Genomic DNA, 25,161 nt, shown 5'->3' on the forward strand with positions numbered 1-25,161 from the left:
GCCCATAGAACCGATTGCGGGAAAGTTGTTTTGGTTTGACATTCTGATAGAGGACAGTCCCAACATTAAATACACCAATTTTGGTGTGTCTAAGTCATTCCCTCTAGCGCCACCACCTGTCCAAAATTTCACTTTTGTTTTGCTAATAACTTTTGAACCGTAAGGCCAATCAACAAACTTCTTTTTTCCTCTGATTCCTGAGCTCATGACGATTTGATTGCACCCTATGACGTCATTTTCCGTCATTAAAATATGGCCGCCATTTTGAATTATTCTCAAAACCTACTTTTTCGAACTCGTCCTAGACGGTTTGTCCGATTTGCACGAAAATTGAATCAGATCATCTTCAGGCAGTGGTGACAAAAAGTTATTAAAATCTAGTTGATTTGTCAAACCGTTTTCAATAAACGCTCGAACAAATTTTACGTAGCGCTTGCGAAAACAGTCGTAAGGCTGTATCTTCGCAACGCTTTATCGTATTCAGACCAAACTTGGTACATGTCATCACAAGCATGACCTGAGGCTACATGCTGCGTTTCGGCGCAGCGCCACCTACTGGTCCGGAGATATGAAAAATGGCTATTTTTGCTTATAACTTCTGAACAGTTTGTCCAAAAATCATAAAATTTGTCTTGTTAGATTCAGGGCAAAATGCAGAGTCGACTGATATCCAATTTTACCATATCGGCCATTTTGACTGTCGGCCATTTTGAATTTTGTGCTAAAATGCTGTATTTTAAGAACGCATGAACGGATTGTTACGAAACTTGGTATGGGTCATCAGCACGATGTCCTGAAGGAGCCTGAGAAGTTTCGAAACAGCGCCACCTAGTGGTTAATCTTTTTATTCAAATGCTTATAACTTTGGGTGTGGTCGACTTATTTTCACGAAACTCATCTAATTAGACTCCTGAATCCTTGACGAGTCCTACGATACCAAACATGCTAGGTTTCGCCTTACGGTTTGTGTAGCGTTGTGATTTAGCGCTTAAAAAACATTTGGCTATATCTGCGAAACCGCTAGTCCGATCGAGACGAAACCACCGTCAGAAGTTTGGAAACATAGGTCGATAGCTATACGCCAATGCCCAAATGCGAAAATATTGATAGTAAGTGGTAGTAAAATCCAATCAAAGTCATGTGTCAGTCATTTTTTACGTGTTTTTTCATATAAATGTCTATAACTCCGAAGCGAATTGAGATATTTTCACCAAAATTGACACACATATGTATGGGCTCACTCTGAGGACACGTAAAAAAAATGGTGTGACTGAGCCTCTTGGTGGCGCTATAATAGAACAAAACATGAAATTCCCATTGACTTCAATACAGTTTTGTGAAATAAAATGCTATACTAAACAAATGCATTGGTGTTATTTAATGAAACTCAGAAAGTGCCTTCAGCACCATTTCCTGAAAGTACCCAACATATTTCAAGACAGCGCCACCTAGTGGTCAAAAGTTATAACAAAACTTCTAAAAATGCTAATAACTTTTGAATAAATCTGCCTATTGAAATGCCACTGGTATTAATAGATTCCTTGGGTCAAGCCGAGAACATAGAAACCAAGTTTTCCTTATTTGGCCTAACTTCCTGTCCGCCATCTTGATTTTCATTCAAAACATACATTTTCGAACTCCTCCTACACCGTTTGTCCGATTTTCACCAAAATCGAATCGTATCATCTCCAGACCGTGCCGACTAAAAGTTATCGATTTCGTCTCGATTGACGAAACCGTTTTCGTATAGCGCAGCAGCAAATTTGAGGCATGATGCTAAAAGCACTATTCAGGCTTTATCTCTGCAATGCCTTGACATATTGACACCAAACTTTGTATGTGTCATTGTCACATCACTCTGACCACATCACATCAGTTTTGTAACTGCGCCACCTATTGGTAGAAAGTGATAATGCATTACATCATATTTTTATTTACTGTTTCTATGAATTTTCAGGCATTTTGCCTAAAATCCTCTTTAATGTCTTTAATTGCTCATTGTTGCAGTTGGTCTGACACTTTCAGCAATGTTGGCATGTCTTGTCATCTGATTGTGCTTGGCCCCGCTAAATGCTGCTTGCAGCTTTAATTATTAGGGGCCAAGCACCGAAGGTGCGGGCACCTATTGTAATTGTTCCCGTTCTTATTATTATTATTCTTCTTCTTCCGCTCTTGGAGTCTATGGCAGCCCATAGAACCGATTGCGGGAAAGTTGTTTTGGTTTGACATTCTGATAGAGGACATTCCCAACATTAAATACACCAATTTTGGTGTTTCTAAGTCATTCCCTCTAGCGCCACCACCTGTCCAAAATTTCACTTTTGTTTTGCTAATAACTTTTGAACCGTAAGGCCAATCAACAAACTTCTTTTTTCCTCTGATTCCTGAGCTCATGCCGATTCGATTGCACCCTATGACGTCATTTTCCGTCATAAAAACATGGCCGCCATTTTGAATTATTCTCAAAACCTACTTTTTCGAACTCGTCCTAGACAGTTTGTCCGATTTGCACGAAAATTGAACCAGATCATCTTCAGGCAGTGCTGACCAAAAGTTATTAAAATCTAGTTGATTTGTCAAACCGTTTTCAATAAACGCTCGAACAAATTTTACGTAGCGCTTGCGAAAACAGTCGTAAGGCTGTATCTTCGCAACGCTTTATCGTATTCAGACCAAACTTGGTACATGTCATCACAAGCATGACCTGAGGCTACATGCTGCGTTTCGGCGCAGCGCCACCTACTGGTCCAGAGATATGAAAAATGGCTATTTTTGCTTATAACTTCTGAACAGTTTGTCCAAAAATCATAAAATTGGTCTTGTTAGATTCAGGGCAAAATTCCGAGTCGACTGATATCCAATTTTACCATATCGGCCATTTTGACTGTCGGCCATTTAGAATTTTGTGCTAAAATGCTGTATTTTAAGAACGCATGAACGGATTGTTACGAAACTTGGTATGGGTCATCAGCACGATGTCCTGAAGGAGCCTGAGAAGTTTCGAAACAGCGCCACCTAGTGGTTAATCTTTTTATTCAAATGCTTATAACTTTGGGTGTGGTCGACTTATTTTCACGAGACTCATCTAATTAGACTCCTGAATCCTTGCCGAGTCCTACGATACCAAACATGCTAGGTTTCGCCTTACGGTTTGTGTAGCGTTGTGATTTAGCGCTTAAAAAACATTTGGCTATATCTGCGAAACCGCTAGTCTGATCGAGACGAAACCACCGTCAGAAGTTTGGAAACATAGGTCGATAGCTATACGCCAATGCCCAAATGCGAAAATATTGATAGTAAGGGGTAGTAAAATTCAATCAAAGTCATGTGTCAGTCATTTTTTACTTGTTTTTTCATATAAATGTCTATAACTCCGAAGCGAATTGAGATATTTTCACCAAAATTGACACACATATGTATGGGCTCACTCTGAGGACACGTAAAAAAAATGGTGTGACTGAGCCTCTTGGTGGCGCTATAATAGAACAAAACATGAAATTCCCATTGACTTCAATACAGTTTTGTGAAATAAAATGCTATACTAAACAAATGCATTGGTGTTATTTAATGAAACTCAGAAAGTGCCTTCAGCACCATTTCCTGAAAGTACCCAACATATTTCAAGACAGCGCCACCTTTTGGTCAAAAGTTATAACAAAACTTCTAAAAATGCTAATAACTTTTGAATAAATCTGCCCATTGAAATGCCACTGGTATTAATAGATTCCTTGGGTCAAGCCGAGAACATAGAAACTAAGTTTTCCTTATTTGGCCTAACTTCCTGTCCGCCATCTTGATTTTCATTCAAAACATACATTTTCGAACTCCTCCTACACCGTTTGTCCGATTTTCACCAAAATCGAATCGTATCATCTCCAGACCGTGCCGACTAAAAGTTATCGATTTCGTCTCGATTGACGAAACCGTTTTCGTATAGCGCAGCAGCAAAGTTGAGGCATGATGCTAAAAGCACTATTCAGGCTTTATCTCTGCAATGCCTTGACATATTGACACCAAACTTTGTATGTGTCATTGTCACTTCACTCTGACTACATCACATCAGTTTTGTAACTGCGCTACCTATTGGTCGAAAGTGATAATGCATTAAATCATATTTTTATTTACTGTTTCTATGAATTTTCAGGCATTTTGCCTAAAATCCTCTTTAATGTCTTTAATTGCTCATTGTTGCAGTTGGTCTGACACTTTCAGCAATGTTGGCATGTGTTGTCATCTGATTGTGCTTGGCCCCGCTAAATGCTGCTTGCAGCTTTATTAGGGGCCAAGCACCGAAGGTGCGGGCACCTATTGTATCTGTTCCCGTTCTTATTATTATTATTATTATTATTATTATTATTCTTCTTCCGCTCTTGGAGTCTATGGCAGCCCATAGAACCGATTGCGGGAAAGTTGTTTTGGTTTGACATTCTGATAGAGGACATTCCCAACATTAAATACACCAATTTTGGTGTTTCTAAGTCATTCCCTCTAGCGCCACCACCTGTCCAAAATTTCACTTTTGTTTTGCTAATAACTTTTGAACCGTAAGGCCAATCAACAAACTTCTTTTTTCCTCTGATTCCTGAGCTCATGACGATTCGATTGCACCCTATGCCGTCATTTTCCGTCATAAAAACATGGCCGCCATTTTGAATTATTCTCAAAACCTACTTTTTCGAACTCGTCCTAGACAGTTTGTCCGATTTGCACGAAAATTGAACCAGATCATCTTCAGGCAGTGCTGACAAAAAGTTATTAAAATCTAGTTGATTTGTCAAACCGTTTTCAATAAACGCTCGAACAAATTTTACGTAGCGCTTGCGAAAACAGTCGTAAGGCTGTATCTTCGCAACGCTTTATCGTATTCAGACCAAACTTGGTACATGTCATCACAAGCATGACCTGAGGCTACATGCTGCGTTTCGGCCCAGCGCCACCTACTGGTCCAGAGATATGAAAAATGGCTATTTTTGCTTATAACTTCTGAACAGTTTGTCCAAAAATCATAAAATTGGTCTCGTTAGATTCAGGGCAAAATGCCGAGTCGACTGATATCCAATTTTACCATATCGGCCATTTTGACTGTCGGCCATTTTGAATTTTGTGCTAAAACGCTGTATTTTAAGAACGCATGAACGGATTGTTACGAAACTTGGTATGGGTCATCATCACGATGTCCTGAAGGAGCCTGAGAAGTTTCAAAACAGCGCCACCTAGTGGTTAATCTTTTTATTCAAATGCTTATAACTTTGGGTGTGGTCGACATATTTTCACGAAACTCATCTAATTAGACTGCTGAATCCTTGCCGAATCCTACGATACCAAACATGCTAGGTTTCACCTTACGGTTTGTGTAGCGTTGTGATTTAGCGCTTAAAAAACATTTGGCTATATCTTCGAAACCGCTAGTCTGATCGAGACGAAACCACCGTCAGAAGTTTGGAAACATAGGTCGATAGCTATACGCCAATGCCCAAATGTGAAAATATTGATAGTAAAGGGTAGTAAAATCCAATCAAAGTCATGTGTCAGTCATTTTTTACGTGTTTTTTCATACAAATGTCTATAACTCCGAAGCGAATTGAGATATTTTCACCAAAATTGACACACATATGTATGGGCTCACTCTGAGGACACATAAAAAAAATGGTGTGACTGAGCCTCTTGGTGGCGCTATAATAGAACAAAACATGAAATTCCCATTGACTTCAATACAGTTTTGTGAAATAAAATGCTATACTAAACAAATGCATTGGTGTTATTTAATGAAACTCAGAAAGTGCCTTCAACACCATTTCCTGAAAGTACCCAACATATTTCAAGACAGCGCCACCTAGTGGTCAAAAGTTATAACAAAACTTCTAAAAATGCTAATAACTTTTGAATAAATCTGCCTATTGAAATGCCACTGGTATTAATAGATTGCTTGAGTCAAGCCGAGAACATAGAAACCAAGTTTTCCTTATTTGGCCTAATTTCCTGTCCGCCATCTTGATTTTCATTCAAAACATACATTTTCGAACTCCTCCTACACCGTTTGTCCGATTTTCACCAAAATCGAATCGTATCATCTCCAGACCGTGCCGACTAAAACTTATCGATTTCGTCTCGATTGCCGAAACCATTTTCGTATAGCGCAGCAGCAAAGTTGAGGCATGATGCTAATTGCACTATTCAGGCTTTATCTCTGCAATGCCTTGACATATTGACACCGAACTTTGTATGTGTCATTGTCACTTCACTCTGACCACATCACATCAGTTTTGTAACTGCGCCACCTATTGGTAGAAAGTGATAATGCATTACATCATATTTTTATTTACTGTTTCTATGAATTTTCAGGCATTTTGCCTAAAATCCTCTTTAATGTCTTTAATTGCTCATTGTTGCAGTTGGTCTGACACTTTCAGCAATGTTGGCATGTGTTGTCATCTGATTGTGCTTGGCCCCGCTAAATGCTGCTTGCAGCTTTAATTATTATTATTATTCTTCTTCCGCTCTTGGAGTCTATGGCAGCCCATAGAACCGATTGCGGGAAAGTTGTTTTGGTTTGACATTCTGATAGAGGACAGTCCCAACATTAAATACACCAATTTTGGTGTTTCTAAGTCATTCCCTCTAGCGCCACCACCTGTCCAAAATTTCACTTTTGTTTTGCTAATAACTTTTGAACCGTAAGGCCAATCAACAAACTTCTTTTTTCCTCTGATTCCTGAGCTCATGACGATTCGATTGCATCCTATGACGTCATTTTCCGTCATTAAAATATGGCCGCCATTTTGAATTATTCTCAAAACCTACTTTTTCGAACTCGTCCTAGACGGTTTGTCCGATTTGCACGAAAATTGAACCAGATCATCTTCAGGCAGTGCTGACAAAAAGTTATTAGAATCTAGCTGATTCGTCAAACTGTTTTCAATAAACGCTCGAACAAATTTTACGTAGCGCTTGCAAAAACAGTCGTAAGGCTGTATCTTCGCAACGGTTTATCGTATTCAGACCAAACTTGGTATATGTCATCACAAGCATGACCTGAGGCTACATGCTGCGTTTCGGCGCAGCGCCACCTACTGGTCCGGAGATATGAAAAATGGCTATTTTTGCTTATAACTTCTGAACAGTTTGTCCAAAAATCATAAAATTGGTCTTGTTAGATTCAGGGCAAAATGCCGAGTCGACTGATATCCAATTTTACCATATCGGCCATTTTGACTGTCGGCCATTTTGAATTTTGTGCTAAAATGCTGTATTTTAAGAACGCATGAACGGATTGTTACGAAACTTGGTATGGGTCATCAGCACGATGTCCTGAAGGAGCCTGAGAAGTTTCGAAACAGCGCCACCTAGTGGTTAATCTTTTTATTCAAATGCTTATAACTTTGGGTGTGGTCGACTTATTTTCACGAGACTCATCTAATTAGACTCCTGAATCCTTGCCGAGTCCTACGATACCAAACATGCTAGGTTTCGCCTTACGGTTTGTGTAGCGTTGTGATTTAGCGCTTAAAAAACATTTGGCTATATCTTCGAAACCGCTAGTCTGATCGAGACGAAACCACCGTCAGAAGTTTGGAAACATAGGTCGATAGCTATACGCCAATGCCCAAATGCGAAAATATTGATAGTAAGGGGTAGTAAAATTCAATCAAAGTCATGTGTCAGTCATTTTTTACGTGTTTTTTCATATAAATGTCTATAACTCCGAAGCGAATTGAGATATTTTCACCAAAATTGACACAGATATGTATGGGCTCACTCTGAGGACACGTAAAAAAAATGGTGTGACTGATCCTCTTGGTGGCGCTATAATAGAACAAAACATGAAATTCCCATTGACTTCAATACAGTTTTGTGAAATAAAATGCTATACTAAACAAATGCATTGGTGTTATTTAATGAAACTCAGAAAGTGCCTTCAGCACCATTTCCTGAAAGTACCCAACATATTTCAAGACAGCGCCACCTTTTGGTCAAAAATTTATAACAAAACTTCTAAAAATGCTAATAACTTTTGAATAAATCGATAGACGAAACCGTTTTTGTATAGCGCAGCAGCAAAGTTGTGGCATGATGCTAATAGCACTATTCAGGCTTCATCTCTGCAATGCCTTGACATATTGACACCAAACTTTATTATGTGTCATTGTCACTTCACTCTGACCACATCACATCAGTTTTGTAACTGCACCACCTATTGGTCAAAAGTGATATAACATAAATCATTATTAGTGACTATTTATAATGTTCTGCCATTTGCCTAAAATCATCTTATGACTTTGATTGTTGCAGTTGGTCTGATTCTGCTAACAATGTTTGTTTAACTTTGTTTAATTTTGCCACTGCTGTGAATTTTGATGTAACTTTAGAAATGTAGGTCTGATTGATTTCAAAATTGGCATGCAGTGTCTTTGTCTGCATTGCCATCAAATTGCATGTACTTTGAGAAACATGGTTGCTATATGTCAATTACATTTCAGCACCTATTAGACAGGGATAATAAAATCTGAATGAAACAGTCATACTGTGTAGCATATATTGTCTATTATGCAAAAAGTGAGCCTGCATGACAGTAAATAGACAATAATGAACAAATATAAACTATAGTGCTTACTGTAGTGCCTACCTTGCAGACTTGCTCTTCAAGTGGAGCACATTTTATTCTAAATATCTAGGTTTTTTCAGGTATGCATCAATGCCAAATAAAGGTGTAAAAAATATATATTATACTATACTCTCCTTTTATAAAAACTTCCAGTCGGTAGTAGAATTTTTTAACAAGCGAGTCATTGAATCATTAAATCAAATAGCTTATATTCATTAAATCCACCATTCTTGTTCATGTGATAATGCTTAACTGTATCTTATGTTATTAATATAAAAATCTGTAAGTCATTACTGGGGCATTTTTGCACCCATACATTTATATATTTAGCCAAAAGAAAATAAGTATTTTATAGAAAATATATATTATCTTGAAAAGAAGAATAAAATGTTATATTAATTTTAATTTTTATTAATGGACAGCAATATATTTAATTGTGTCAACTTGAAAAAAATGAATATTGAAAATGTGCGTTTTATTTTATTTATAAAGTTTTAACATTCCCAGCATTTGACAGATTCTATGTAAAACAATGTTGTCACAATAGTTATACAAATTGTCAAATTCTCAAAGATCAATCCTTTTTTTTTTCATTTAAATGAATGTTAACTCATTTAAAATAACAAACAAACATTGGGCTTAAAAGTTTCCTTATACTGGGGCTCACTCTAGTGGCCAACATTAATATCACAGCCTTTGTATTTCAGTTGAAATGGCTGATATAGGCTACATTAGGGATATAATTCACCTTTAGTGCTTTGAACCCTCATTATATTACTTATGGCACCAAGACATGTTCTATCAACAGAAAAACACGACTTACATTTGTATTTTATACAGTATAAATATTTTTTAAGGAAGTTGCCATATGACCCAGTATGCATCTTTACGGTTTACTAGCCTATTGATTGTTCATATAAAGACTGTTATGTCTACGTTACAATTAGAATATTATCAAAAAGAAGGTGAAAGTTATGACGGTGAAGGTTTACAAATCGGTTTATGGGTTCGATATTTAATTTGCACACATGGGCGGTGCTGAAACGCCCCTTTCATCTAATTGGTCAAACCGCTCCGCCTTCAGTAAGCGACGAGCGTTTCTTTCTGTCAGGCAGAATAAGAGTCAGTACGAGTGCGGCACTGACATGCACTTTAATAAAATAATGTCTGAAACCACCACTCACTGTTTATACCCACCACACACAATATTTTAAGCAGAAATATTTTGCTGGTATATTTCACATAATTCGTGCTGCTGTGACTTGCAAGCGACCACAATAATATGAACCACAGTAGGCTATATGACAGATTATTTTAGCATGATGTATTTCCCATTGATAAATACAGTGCAAATAGTTCCGTCTCTTTGGATAAAAGGGAAGTGGAAATAAAAATCAATAATAGGCTGAACTTTACCATGATAATATGTCCGTAACATTTACCACTCTCGTCTTTTATTTATATCAAAAGGTTGGCGTTTGTGACATATGTAGGCTATAAATAATTTAGAAAATTGATTAGAAATAAAGTTTATATTTATGAATGTAAGCATGTGTAGTCTACTCAGTTCACACGAAAATAAAGAGACAGAAAAGAGAGAAGCTAGAATCAGTGAACGTACATTAATACTGACAAAATTACCAGGTTTGGGATTAATTAAAATCATGTTGGTTGAATAGCATGGCATACCTTTAAAATGTAGTTTTATTATAAAACTTATAAAATTGTATTACATACTGAATTGGTCGATGTTTCTTTATTATGTTTTATTTATTATGTTGGCTTAAGAAAGTATACTTTATGCTTCACCAAACTCAGCTCAGACCTTCAGACTGGTCTGACTCGCTTATATCTTTTCTAACTGGTCAGACTTACTTTCCCAAAAAATCCATTGACTTGCGTTATCTAAGCAATGAAGGCCGTAATACTTAATGTAGTCCACTAGAGGGGGCGACAGGATAATAAGTCTTTTCTACTCTCTTTCCCTGTTTACATCCGTTTAAATGACAAATAAATGCATGAATTGCATTCATAAATATGCCATATCTGTGTATCCACTCTCTAGTTAATTTTAAGATATTGTTATTCACACTGGTTTTTGCATTAAATGTTTGTCCATCTAGAACTATATTTTAAGATGTAGCCTACTAGAAAAAAATAAATGATTCAACAATTGGATATCATATTATGGCATTTTGCCCGTTAGAAATACATATTTGGTTTTAATGTTATAAGGTTTAGTAGATATAAATAAATGACAAAAAATAGTATAGATTATATTTGCATAAGATAATAATTTGATGCCAATAGCAATGCATGCTTTAAACAGTTTAATGTATGACCTTACTTTAATTGATGTTATAAATTAATGTGAGCTTTCATTGAAGCACAAACACACACTATACAGATAGTCACTGGTTTCATGGATGTGAACGAAACATTCAAGATCACAAAAAAAGTTCACAGGCAAAACCAACCTTTTCATAAATTATAGTAAAAATAATGACAGAATTCTTAGTATGTATTGACAATAAGTAGCATTTCTGTATTTAATTAATTAAATCAATTTAATACTGAAAATCCATACATTTGTATTATCAATCGAAATGAGTAAAAATGCATAGAAATAACAACAAATTCACCAAACACAGGTGTACATAATAGGCAAACAATGAAACAAATGAGAACACACTAGAAACATAGGCATCTCAGAAAAACATAACATAAGTTTAAACATAAGTATGAACTCAGAAACTATTGATATTTATTTTTTAAATCAAAATACGAGTCCTAGAACAGAAACAGAACATGACAATTACATGCACTTCCGAAAAGCAGCTCTTCATGCCTAAATACAACATCACAACAGCAGTATGGTGGTGGGGAGAAGAGACTAAGGTGGAAAACACAGAGGAAGACACCACACAACTAGTGGAAGAGCCCATGGGTGTGCAGTGGAGGAAAGACTAATGCAAAATCAATTAAGCTTGCCATGGCAGAAATGGCAAAGTGGGATGCCTTGATGGAGGCGTAGGAATAGAGGCTCATGGTGGAGGTGGTACAGACCAGTTCAGATCATATGGAAGACCAAGGCGAAGTCAGGAAGGCTGAAGAACCAAGGTGATACCACTTTACTGGAGGGCCAAGGTGGACGTAGAAGATCTGCAGATTGGGGTAAAGCTGGTGGGAGTGACAAACATGGTGAAGCTGGAGGGATGGACTACAGTGGAGCCAAATGATTGGAGGGTGCAGGCAGAGTCTGTTGTTTTAACTAGAAGGTGACAGATGATGTGTAGTGTTTTCATAGTCCTAGAACACATAGAACAGCAATTATAAATACTAAATATGCTCAGATCAAGTCGTTTAAATATGTTTTTCAGTAAGAATGACAGAGTGGGTTACCTTGATGAAGCCAGAGGGTTGGAGAACCAGTGTGATACCAGTGGACCAGACGACCAAGTGGAAACGGAAGATGTTCGGGACAAGGTGAAGCCGGAGGGAATAAGGATGATGGTGCAGCTGGAGGGATGAAGGTCCCTGGTGAAGCTGAATTATTGGACAATGCAGACATAGCGGTAGGCCTGGAAGTCTGTTGTGGAACCAGGGGTGTCAGACCAGAGCGAAGTCTGAATGATGAGGGACCCGTTGAACCAGAGGGACGACAGGCCATATAGTAGAGCCAATGGAGTGAGCAACAAAGGTGGAGCCAAGGCAACAGAAATCAAAACCAAACTAAAATAATCACTAGCAATAAACTGAAGAAACAGAGGAGTTTGAATAGAGATAATAATGAAAGAAAAAAAATAGACACAAGTAAGCATAATGTTTAACCAAGGAAACAAATAAGAACACAACAAACATAGGTCATTCAGAAAACAGTATGTATCACAGGAAAATTTGAACAAAATGAACATTAAAATAGGAGTCCTAAAACAGAAACAGAATAAGACATATTTAATGTTGAAGTCTAGTGCCTTTCTTGACCTGACTTAAGCTTGAACCAGCAAGTTTTAAGTCCTACTTTTGAGCCTTGGCTATTATGCAAAACCACACTTATGGGAGTTGTCACTACATGGTAGGTACATTTGTAATTTAGTTAGAAGAAATAGTATATACACTTGTAAGTGCAATATAATTTTGTTTACATTGCAGTTACAAGTATACTTCCAAATACATTTGTTTTAAATAAGACATTAAATATACGTTGTATTCACATTGTAATACAAAGTGTAATGAAAATTAGTTCTTTCTGGTACTACTGTCCTGTTGTGTACAGTTTCTGCTGTAAGTATGCATGTTGTCATGACTATGCCACATCTGTGTTTCATCCTGTATAATCTTGAAATGTCCTCATAGTGTTCCTACAAACATAACAACAAAAATATTTTTCAATTATGTTGTAATTTAAAAAAAAAATCTGAATATGCAAAAACTATAAATACTCACATAAAGTCTGTATTTACAAGCATAGTTTTAGCGAAGTGCAGTCTTTTTGTTTTCTGCTGTGCATCAAATGAAGTAGGTTTTTTTCTCAAATAGATGATCAGATGGTCAGTTGTTTTAAACCAGAAGATGATGGCAGTATCCTCATAGTCCTACAAAACAATAAAACAAAATGTTGTTGTTTCATGTAGTTTTATGCAATATTAAGAAAATGTATGAATAATATGGTTATGAAAAGCAAATTTAAAACAGCATTTAATAAATATACTCACATCAGGTCTCTGTGAAGATGATTCTTTGCTCTGATTACTAGATGGTAAAAGATGAAATGTTCTTTTTTAACAGGAGTAGGTCACTTGTTTAATTTAGATGGAGGATGAAAATGGTACAATTTTTGAATGGAAATTGAGAAGTTCAATTGTCCTTAAGCTCCATATTGTGGCTTGAGAAAGGTTTCTGCTACAAAATGTGAAAGTAACACTACAGTTTTTGGCATCTTGCTTTTTTTTTAACCATAATTTACATAAATTAATAAATAAAATTAGCTGTACACAAAATGTTTTATGGTATTACATAATAGGGAAGAAAAACAGTGTTGTAAGTAGAACTACACAGCTTCAAAGTTCTCAGCATAAAATTTGCTGTGTAATGGCAATATTGAAAAAAAACACTTTAGCTAGTTCAGGAAAAATATTTGAATTTGACGTCAATTTATCTGACATGCGCGTTTATTTTACAACATTTTAGAAAATAAAAAATGACTACTGTAAGAAGTGGTTCTACTTACAAACTGAAAAAAAAAAAAAAATCACCAAGTGCAACTTTACAGCATGGACATAGCTTGTGAGAAAGTCATTCTGAATCTCTGTTCAGAATTGATGCAAAAAAAAGGATGTTATTTAAAAATGTTGTACTACTAAAAGTAAATAATTTGAATTCTACAAACCTGAATACTTAATATGATGGTCTGGCCCCAAAGTCAAAATCTCAAGCTACAACCATTCTATAAAGTGATAACACTACTGGGTGTGGTTTTGCATAATACCGAAACATTTGCTGATTCAAGCTTAATACATTTAATAAACCTTTAGTGAGAAGTAAAAAAAAAAAAAGAAAAAAAAGAGGAGACCTGGGTTGGCTGACAGAATTTTAAATAAAACTTTTAAATAACCTTGCCAAAAACAAACAAAAAACAATATACAATATAAATATTATATAAAAATATACAATATATATACATATTAAATATACAAATTACTGATTCTACTGATTTCACAACAAACGTCACAACAAAATATTTGGCATTTATAGACAGCTGCTGAGTAATTTATCTATAAATAAACATTATTTGCTATTACTTCCATGATGTTATGTCCCAATTCCTGCAACATGCCCTAATCAAAATCCACTAGCTATGTATTATGGGGTTGATTGGCACAGTTTTAAACCATAAAACAAAAAATAAAACAAGTTAAACAAATTTGGAATAGCCTTGTGGCTTGACTTCTTGCCCCAAATGTGTTGGTGAATCTAGATAAACTTGGGCAGATCATCTTGTCAACAGTGGCAATGGCTTATTCAAATATCTGCTCTATAAACATTTAGTGGTAATTTACACACCATGGTGCCCACGGTAAGGGTGAATCAGAGTTTCTATTTAGGAGAGGGAGCCTGAGAAATGAGAAATTTATATTGAAGGAACACAGTAAAAAAGGTTAAAATGATAAAAAAGGAAAAAAAGTTTAGTTTAACCATAATTAAAAAGACATTCAGTAGTTTGATGAAAACTTAAAAACATTTAAAAATGAACCTTGTGCCAATCAACCCCTGTGCCAGCCAACCCGGTCTCCAGTACCTTCCCACCCCTAGGGAGCCGCCTTCTCTAGTGTCTTTCCTCCCTACCCACCCCCTCCCCCAATGACAGGCGGAATCTTTAGCACAAATTTTATCACAGCAGTGAAATGAGTATTGCCTGGTGAAAACTATAGTACGTTTGCACAACGTCAACACTTATACCTTCCATATCTTTAGTATAAACGTGATCTATTAATGTACCTTTTTCTGTTGTTGGATTGTGTACCTGTTGACTGTATCCATGAGTTTCCATTAATTTCACAACTGTAGATGAAGTAAAGATGTCTTCATTAAAGTCTCCCATGATTATTTTCTGTCCTGAATGCTTTTCCACCTCTTCAATAACCTGTAATAGCTGCTGTCGAAACATGTCAGTTTTATATGAATTGGGCCTGTACAAAACCGCAGCAGTCAAATTGGCATGTGGAACTGTAAAGTATAAAAATTCTAAGTTCCAGTTCTCAGGAGTAAAGACGTTACACTCAATTTTGTCAGAACAATATATTCCAACTCCACCGCCTCTCTGATGTTTTAGATCAGTAAAAACCGCATTACTGTTGTCATAACACTTAGCTCTTGGGTTGTGCTTGAACACAAATTCTGGTATTTGTGGTTCTTCTCCTTTGTCCTCAGCATTTAGCCACGTTTCTGTCAAACAAATACAATCAGCATTCATTAGAGCTTTATGCGCAAGAACATCCTGAAAGTGAGCTTTCAGACTTTGTACATTAACCAGCGCTATTCTGAATGTACCAAGTGATTTAGTGTAACTGTTGTCTCCCAATGGGAATTTTGGCATATCTTTCAAGGCCAACTCAATTTTATCATTACAAAATATAGCCGACTCTTTAAAGTCCTCAATTATTAACCCACTGAGAGATCTTACACGGCTCAATGCAACATATGCTTGCCCTGCTGTAAAGATTTTCTTCAGTGATACAACAGCTTTATCTACTGTCAGTCCTTGCACTTTGTGAACTGTACATGCCCATGCTAATCTGAGAGGAAACTGACGCCTTATACCACCATCATTTGTGACTTGGTCTTCTTGTACTTCAATTACTGTTGAATTTTGTGAAAATCTCTGGCGTGTTTTAGATCTCTGAATTTTACCGACATTTGGATTATCAAACTCCACATGAATAGCTAACGGGAAATCATCATCATTGTTTTGACTTTCACTGATGTGGACCACTTTACCAAAAGCTCCATTGACAAGACCATCTGCAACATCAATATTTTTTTTTAACATAACCCTTGCTCCAATACCCAGGGAAACGCATGCAGACAAAGACGAGTTGAAAACTTTCGTATGAAATCCAACTTTACGTTCCATTCGTCCAGTTTTTGAATTTTTCACATAATCTTGAGCATGTATACTGATTGCCTCTGGACAACATTCATGTAGTCTTTCAATGTTGTATTTATCAACTTCGGCATTCGTAGCAAATATGTGAAGATCATTACAATTCTCCCCTGTTTCACAGTTTTTCAACATAGCAATATCAGCTGTGGCAAGACGTTCACTTTTCTTACGTACTCTGAGCCGATTTAACATTTCAGCAAAACTTGAATCTTGTTGTCGAACAACTTTAGTTAATTCAGCAACCTCAAAGTTATTCTCCCATAAGTTTACTCCTTTTGCATCAGCATAGAGAGCAGTTCCTTTAACAGGCGGAAGCTGAAAATAATCTCCCACTGCAAGAATGTTCACTTTTCCAAAGAGAGAGTAGTCACCAGTTTGTTTTATTTGTCGTAGCCTTCCGTGAATATATGACAAAAGACGATGGTCAACCATAGACACTTCATCAATAATCAAAATTTGCAAATTACCCAATTTTGATCGTAAGGAATTTATTTTGTCATCACCAAGAGGCTGATATGGCAGTTTGACGTTTGCACCAATTGAAAATGTATGATGTATAGTGGAAGCTCCGATGCTATATGCGGCGACTCCAGTAGATGCGCTCAAAAGTACAGTAATATCATCAGGATTCTCAGACAGCTGAGATAACAGTCTGGAAGATTCATACTGTATTGCTTTAATCAGATGACTTTTTCCTGTGCCTGCTCCACCAGTAAGAAATAATCGAAATGGTTCAGGGTTTTGTCCAAGTATTTTCTGTAGACACCACTTTTGCACTTTGTAGAACACAGCAGATTGTTCCTCATTTAGTGACCTCAGTAAATGCAGTGCATCATCTCTTGGCATTGTAGTGTGGTTTGTCTCAATGGTACACACAGTTTGAGGATTTCCAGTAAGATCTGGAATAAGTTCTTGAGTGTCATCTTCATCAGGCAATAGTTTATCTTTTATCAGTTCTATGCATTCATCACGCTGTTTTTCTGTTTCAGGACATATTTGGGCCCAAGCATCTTCTAAATCCACATCTTGCTCTAAAAGCTGTTTAGCTCGGTCTATTTTGTCACTTTCCTTTTCAAACAATTCTCTGTTGCCATCAACAATGGATTTCACTTGTTTCACTTCACAACCACTTTTTATGACACCAGTGTTGTAGAACTCCTCATATGTGGTATAGTTGCTCGGCTTCAGATCACAGTCATCGTAATATGGTAAGAAAAGCTGCAACAATGAATGATAATATTTTTCTGGATCTTTAGTGGGGGAAAACCTTGGATACCTCACTACTGCAGGTTCAGTTCGTGTCCTTCGTTTGACATGGCCATTGTTATTATTGAGTTGAATTATTTCATTTTCTGCTGTTTTGTTATGTGAGGAAACCTCTGATTTTGTCAGAACTCTGTACTCAGAACAAAAACTGGCAAGACATATATTTTCTAGTGGCTCTTTCTCTGGTCTGTTTTTGTACCTGTCAATGAGACTTGTCATCCAAAAACTGCTTTCATCATCAGACTGGTCATTTTCCACTTTGTTTCGGAGCATATTCAAAGGCAAAGTCATCTTTACAGGATTTTGTCCTACCGGTATAAATTGTACTTTACGAGAACATTCCTTCAAATGCATGCCTGTCAGTCTGTACACTGCCTCTTGAGCTGAGATTTCTCTGTTGTGCAGATAGACACTTCCCAACTGTTTTAATGACGCTTTAGCATCAAGATTTCCGTTCATGGCTTCGCTCTGTGAACGCTGAAGCAACAGACCCATCTCTTGTTCTGCTTTTGTGATGTAACTGATTATATAGACCACTACAGAAAAAGCATCTGTGACATACTGAATATCCATATTCCCTTGCCAAGCACGCAGTAAATCTCTGTTATACTGGTTTACCCAAACATCTTTTGGATTTCTTTTCAAGACAATACTTTTCTTTTTGGTACACCTGTTGTATGCTTTTTCAAACATAGTTTGATTAATCCCAATAGATGAAAAAAAGGCATCAACTGAATCAAAATTCACATCAGAATTTAAAGCAGTTTTGACTTTCTTTATAATTGCACTTGCTGTGTCATCTCCATCTTTCCCTTTCAACTCATCTGCATTACTTGGTCTTGTAATAAACGTACGACTGGATGGTGGTCGTGGGAAATTAAATCTACAAACTGTATTTTTCTTCCGACATGTTTTTGAATGTCTTGTACTGTGCTTCTGAACACTGTTCACTGTTTCGTAAAGTACAGTATCATTTTCTGGTGGTATCTCACATGTGATGTAACTGTCAATGAACTCAGCAACCAGAGGATCGTTGTCTGCATCATTATCATTGAGCTTCGGAGCATCTTCCACCCAAAACAGACAGTGAACATGAGGAGAACCACGCTGCTGAAATTCAACACGATAAAAGTAGTCTTTTATCTTGCCAATAGGCTTTGCTGGTGACATTATGACATTTTTTAGAAAACAATGCCATCTGTGATCAAACATTCTTGCTGCAGTGACAGGATTTCGTCTTATGAGTCCACACTTTTCAGACCAGTCAAGCTCATTAACATTTATTTGTTTCCCCTCTTGCTTAATAATAGTGTTCATCATTTCAGGCCATCTCAGGTCAGCAGAACTAAAAGATGCAAAGAATGTTGGTATGCCTAGTTGTCTTATCAGGGCAAACATATCTTTTTGCGTAGACATCCAATATGGAGGAGTTCCTCTTACTGGTCTTAAGAACTTATATCCTTCATCATAATTTAGTATTCTTTGCAAGGAATCAGAGTTTGTTATCATATCTTGTGTGACTTTTAAACAATTTTTTTCACAACCTTTCCTCAGTGCAATTGATACATTAGACACAATTTGATCAACTTCTGATATATACTGTGCATAAAAAATGAAGTCTGTGCTGTGTGCAAAACGTCCATCTGCATTTAATATTCTTGCATTTAGGTATCGCGACAATGTGATTTTTTCCTGTCTTTCATCATGAAATGTTGGAGCACCAGTAGGATAGAGAACAGGGAAACACTTTGCCTCATTGTCTTTATCAGTTAGTAGCCTAACAGGACTGTTACCTTCACCTGGAGCCACATTTAGTACATCATGAAAATGTTGATCAATTATTTCTGAACCCAAATCAACAGGTTGTAGTGATGTGTCTGACAGAAGACCATTTTGTTCTTTAATATATGTTATATCTTCCTCTGGGTCATCTCCAGCTCCATTATCATCATCATTTTTATCAGTTACATCTTGTTCTTCCATTTCAAAATCATCACCATCCTTGTCTGAGTCATCAGTTGCATTCAAAGAGTTTACCCACTGCTCATTAAACTCCACATCATTATACCATTTATTATGTCTCATCAAATAAGACAGTGCATGTCTGACACGATCAGTGCTAACATATTTATATTCATAATGGCCTTTATATGTTAATTTCCGTTTCAGTTTTATTCTTATCATGTGGTCATCACATTCATTACGTGGGAGAATATTTGAGACATCTGTGGTATTAACAGGAACACACACTACAGGTCCATGACAGCCATTCTGTTTTCCACGGGGAAGACAAAGCAACTTCATAAAAGGAATATTGCGTGCAATAAGATGTTCTTCCAAAGAGTTCAGACCTTTTAGTTCTTTTGGAACGTCCACCAAATGCATGTTGTTGGCAACACTCTCTTCAGGCAATTTCCCACCAAGGATTTTACGATGGCATGTATAGCAAATCCACAATTTACAAGCCGGATTACCTGATAAATTGCATCTATTTTCACATTCAGTATTGCATACATGTAAATACTTTAGTGTGATGCATCTTTCAGCCAAATCATTAATTTGTTGACCTCTGATTTTGTAGCAATCTCTTCGACATTCAACGACCTGTTTTCTGAACAATAAACGATGGCAAACACAGCAAACAAATTCTGGACCTGTACTGACTTCTTGATGAAACTGATTAATAGTGAAATCAATCTCTTTCTGTCTCTCCCGCTGTTTGGCAGAAATTTCAGATCTTTTTTGTATTTTACTCATACGAAAGCTTTCATCATCGTGGTATTTCTTTTTATTGTATTCACATACACTTGCTTTAAAGGTGGGGTTTCTGTGATATTTAATCTTTGAATATTCACATACGCTTGCTTTAAATGAGAGGTTTCTGCGATATTTAATCTTTGAATATTCACATACGCTTGCTTTAAATGAGAGGTTTCTGCGATATTTAATCTTTGAATATTCACTTACACTTGCTTTAAATGAGAGGTTTCTGCGATATTTAATCTTTGAATATTCACATACGCTTGCTTTAAATGCAGAGTTTTTGCGATATTTATTCTTTGAATATTCACATACATTTGCTTTAAATGCAGAGTTTCTGCGATATTTATTCTTTGAATATTCACATACATTTGCTTTAAATGCAGAGTTTCTGCGATATTTATTCTTTGAATATTCACATACATTTGCTTTAAATGCAGAATTTTTGCGATATTTATTCTTTGAATATTCACAAACACTTCCTCTAAAGGCTTTATTTCTTTTATACTTGGTCTGAGAATAGTACCGAACAAGTTTTTGAAAATGAGCATTTGTGGAATACTTAATCTTTGAATTTTCACGTTTTGACTGCTGTACATTAAAATTGTTTTTATATTTATTTCGAAGATTTTCAAGTTTTTTCTGTCTGTATTCGCCATCTTCACAGTATTTTGATTTTAAGCTCTCTATTTTTTTCTGCCTGAATTTGGTGTTGCTGTGGTATAGCACATGTTCTCTTTTGCATTTAGAGTTCTCAGCTGTGTCATTCAATTTCCTTTTTCGCAAACAGCGATTTATACTCTGATCACCCACTTCAATGTTACATGCTTGTGAACAAAAATTTTCTTGATTTCTGTGTTTAACACAAGTAACAACCTCATAGTGATTTCCATTGCAGTGCTTCAAATATATTGCGTTATCTGTAAATGACTGTTCGGTAGGGGCGTGTGCATTCCATCTGTCATCATTAAAGGTCATTACATTTATTTTAAAAAAGTCAGCTAGACCAAATAATTCCACATGACTTCCCCATGTTCCTGAAAAGTTCATTTTAGACTGTGTCAAATAATTTTTCACTGATGTGTGCTGTTCACTTAAATATCTCACAAATTTAGAACTGTTAGCTTCAAGATGTTTCACAACTGCACGTCTGATTTTCAGGTGTTTCTCTTGATTGCCGCAAACTGCATGTGCCATGGATCTAAACAAGCAATTACCATCTGCTTTAATGCTCTTAGTTTTGCACGGTACTCCTAAAGAACACACATTTGTGCCTTGAACAATAATGCTTTCATTAAGCAGCTGTAAGCGTGCACACAAAGCATTCTGGTCTGCAGATGTTAAAGGTTTGAAACTGAACTCTGTATTTACTGTAGGGCCAATAATGACATCATCATCCATTAATAAATCATCATGCAACATGCTCACATGTGAAACTTTTGACTTGGTTTGCGCACGTCTATTTTTCTTACTTGAATCCAGACACTGCTCAACCGGTTTGCACATAGTTGCTGATTTGTCTACACGTGTTTGTTTACCACAACCTCTGACACACTTACTCTGCTCTGCTGCGCTCGTAGGTGAAACTTGTGTGACACTACATTGCTGACCAGATTTATTCGAACTTGTATCAGCAGTTAAAGGTTTATAACTGAACTCTGGATTTAACTGAAGTCCAACATTGACATCTTTCATTAACAACTTATGTTTGGACTTGTTCTGCAAACGTTTATTTTTCTTATTTGAATCTTGACGCTTTTCAACCAGTTTGCTCAGAGTTGCTGGTTTGTCTACACCTGTTTGTTTACCACCGTCACACTTACTCTGCTCTGCTGCGCTCGTAGGTGAAACTTGAGTGACGCTGCATTGTTGACCAGACTGAATTGAACTTGGGCCTGCAGTTGTGGCCTTACCGATTACTGTTGCGGTTACACCCGTCACTTCGAATGATTCTCCCTGACCTTCCAGTGATGTGGCAAGGTTATCAACATAATTAAACAACACGTAAATGTTGTCACAATAAACTACTACGCTTCTGCCTGTACTAGATACCATACCTTTACCATCACGTGCATGTGAATCGACTACAGCAAACTTTGACCCCGCCTTTATAACAGCAGAAATGTAGCCATGAAGGTTTAAAAGACATGCATCAGACTGAAACAGGGCCCTCTGAAGTGCATTTTCAATAGACATGGTCACATCTCTCAATGCTCCATCATACTGATCAACACCAAAAACACCACTTAGAGATTCTGACATCTTTATTGAGAATGTTGTGTTGAAGAGTGTGTGCACGGTTGGCAATTCTGGAACAGCAACATAACCACGTCGATCATTGATCTTCCCCTGCCGTCTCATAGATGTGTACAGCTCATCTCCATACACCAGAACAGCATTCAAGTCCTCTGTTCTCCAAGTCAGCACATCCTTCAGCACACTCATCATGACTGCTGTGACACTGTTTGCTGCACACTGTCTGCCACTGTTGAAACCAAATCTGGAATCACCCTGATGGAAGGAACCCTGTATGATTCTCTGTATAAAAGGATCAGAGTTATTGGCATTCAAACACATGGAAATATCATTATACATTTTCTCTTTTTCCAGAATTTTCTCAGAAAGGTTCTTAGAATGTTTTTTTGTTTCAGCATTTTTTGTGTTAGATTTGTTTGTGCCAGTTATAGTTGCGCCAGTTATAGTTGCATAACTTTTGTTGTTTTTGCTTTGCTCAACTGCATTTTTTTTCAGAGGACACAAAACCTCGTCACGCCTTTTTAAGTAGGGGGCAACCCTCTCGTCAGTCACATCAGTTTGCACCTTTTGTTCAGGGGGAGGTTTAACCCCGTCAGTCAGAGCCTTTTTTTCCAGAGGAGACATAACCTCGTCAGTCAAGTCAATGAAAGAACTGAGGGTGTAGCGCTCAGCCATCCGCCTCTTAGCAGCCTGCGACCTGCGAAAACCCTTTCCACGCGGCATCTGCAAATACATAAAAGCAAACACAGAGAATGTAATTTAGTACAGAGTACATTTTATTTTATTCATTTACCTGTAACTCCTACAAATTAAAATTCATAGCTTAATGAGAAAAAAGTTTTGCACAATGTGTCTGTGTACATCTTATGTATGTATTAATATTTACAAAAATAAACTGATGAATTGTTTTTATTATAGATGCCTAATTTTTTTCTTAGTGATCAATCTTCTTGATCTTAGTACATAATTGATAAAACCACTTATAAATTGATCCAATAATTCTGTATATAAATGCTAAAAACACACAAAACATTTTTTTTATCTATTTCTAAACACCTCCAATCAAGTAGACCTACACATTTGTAGATAAATTGAGAATACAATTTTTGTTTCAAACAGACATCACAAAACTGAACTAATTGCTGCAGTCTAGGGATGCAAATTATCGATTAATTCATTAATCATTAGTTGACTGACCTTATCGATCGATTAACGATTAACTGATAAGTGGCTATTTTCCTGATAATGTAAATTTCTCACAGTATCAATAGTCTTTAACATAAAAAGCAAAATATTGCTTATATACTGAATAAAAATGCATATTATATTGCTCAATAGATGTTTTATTGTAACAGTTGGGATACGGTACAGATAATAGCATTTATGTAGTTTAACAAAATAAATTATGCACAGAATACATACAAAATAATTGTGCACTAGCTCACCTGTTGCATGTGATAAAATACATTTTACATAAAAATCTTTATGGGTAGGCTTAGCCCACACTATATTAAGCCTACATATAATAATCTACCTGGTAAACTACTTGTATGAAAAACTTGAAACATTAGCAGCAGCAGCACTTATAATCCCCATTGGTCTGAAAAAGGTAACAGTAAGATTACTAGACCTGGAATCTTCAAATATAGAACTGAACACAGCTTAAATCATCCCTGAGGGAGGTGACAGTAAAATTAGAGGGCGTCCCTTAGTATTGTAAAATCTTTCAATGTGATTAATCATTTAATTAAATTAATTGTTTAATAATCAAATATAATGACTAATGAAAAGTGTCACCAATGCCTCAGATGCGTGCTTGGAATATATGACTGTTGTGGACATGCTCTTCCTGGAACAACGTGCTGAAAATGGAAACTAAACCCAATGAATTCGCAAAAATTTATTACAATGGCTTAACTCTGTAGACGCGCTCTTTTTTTGTAAACGATATTGCATGTGTTGATATAGTCACATTTATCATTTAATGGCATCACCTCTCATCATCATCTTGGAAAAAAAGGTTGTCAATGAACATTTTCATCATAGTTTTCGTTAATGAAATTGACACTGCATCACAGTAACTGGTTTATTAGGCTGCTCTGAATTTAAGATCTGACACTGCCAAACATGTCACAGATCTGATGCACATCTCATTTTCTCAGAACGCTCAAGTTATTTAAGACATTATTTATCTATTTTAAGACTGCTCTAATGACGACAATCGACAAAACAGGAATTTTGGCATAATTCTGTGTTAATGTTTATTCAAGCGCGAAAGAGAACTCGATACTCCAGTTATACAAACTTTAATACATAAAATTGTATAATATATAAGGTACATTTCAACTCAATCTGCCTTATATACTATTTATGGACATATTCTGTGTGAAATTTCACTTACCTCAGTACTGCTCCATTAATTCCCCATTTCACATAAAAAGCAAACAAACAGAAATTAGTCAACAAAGCTGCCTTCCTCTAATTAAAACATACACTTAAAATACATCTCATATTCCAATATACAATCTAATTTAACTCCAAACTTCTTTAACTCTGATATTATCACTTAATTTGATTGTCATTGTCCAAAGCACACACGTGAGCATCTCATCTA

General features: G+C 36.4%; 2 protein-coding genes across 9 annotated transcripts in view; one reads left to right on the plus strand and one right to left on the minus strand.

Moving 5' to 3' along the window:
* plxdc1 (plexin domain containing 1) overlaps nucleotides 1-25,161 on the plus strand; it is a 551,383-nt gene that overhangs the window by 392,940 nt on the left and 133,282 nt on the right. The window lies entirely within an intron of this gene.
* LOC309485756 (uncharacterized protein) lies at nucleotides 11,125-23,285 on the minus strand. 4 transcript variants are annotated; one of them, XM_082152773.1, is made up of 4 exons: nucleotides 22,205-23,285; nucleotides 15,126-15,547; nucleotides 12,005-13,354; nucleotides 11,125-11,911 (listed from the first exon to the last, which is right to left on the minus strand). In XM_082152773.1, the coding sequence occupies exons 1-3, from the start codon at nucleotides 23,280-23,282 to the stop codon at nucleotides 13,352-13,354; spliced, it is 1,503 nt and encodes a 500-aa protein (XP_082008899.1). In that variant the 5' UTR covers nucleotides 23,283-23,285; the 3' UTR covers nucleotides 11,125-11,911; nucleotides 12,005-13,351. The 4 variants fall into 4 exon arrangements, with proteins under 4 accessions (XP_082008899.1, XP_082008898.1, XP_082008897.1 ...); XM_082152772.1 differs by having other exon boundaries at nucleotides 12,005-12,228; nucleotides 15,101-15,547; XM_082152771.1 differs by having other exon boundaries at nucleotides 15,101-15,547.

Source organism: Leuciscus leuciscus, assembly GCF_965113295.1.
Source record: "Leuciscus leuciscus genome assembly, chromosome: 21".
In the NCBI taxonomy this organism is placed as follows: domain Eukaryota; kingdom Metazoa; phylum Chordata; class Actinopteri; order Cypriniformes; family Leuciscidae; genus Leuciscus; species Leuciscus leuciscus.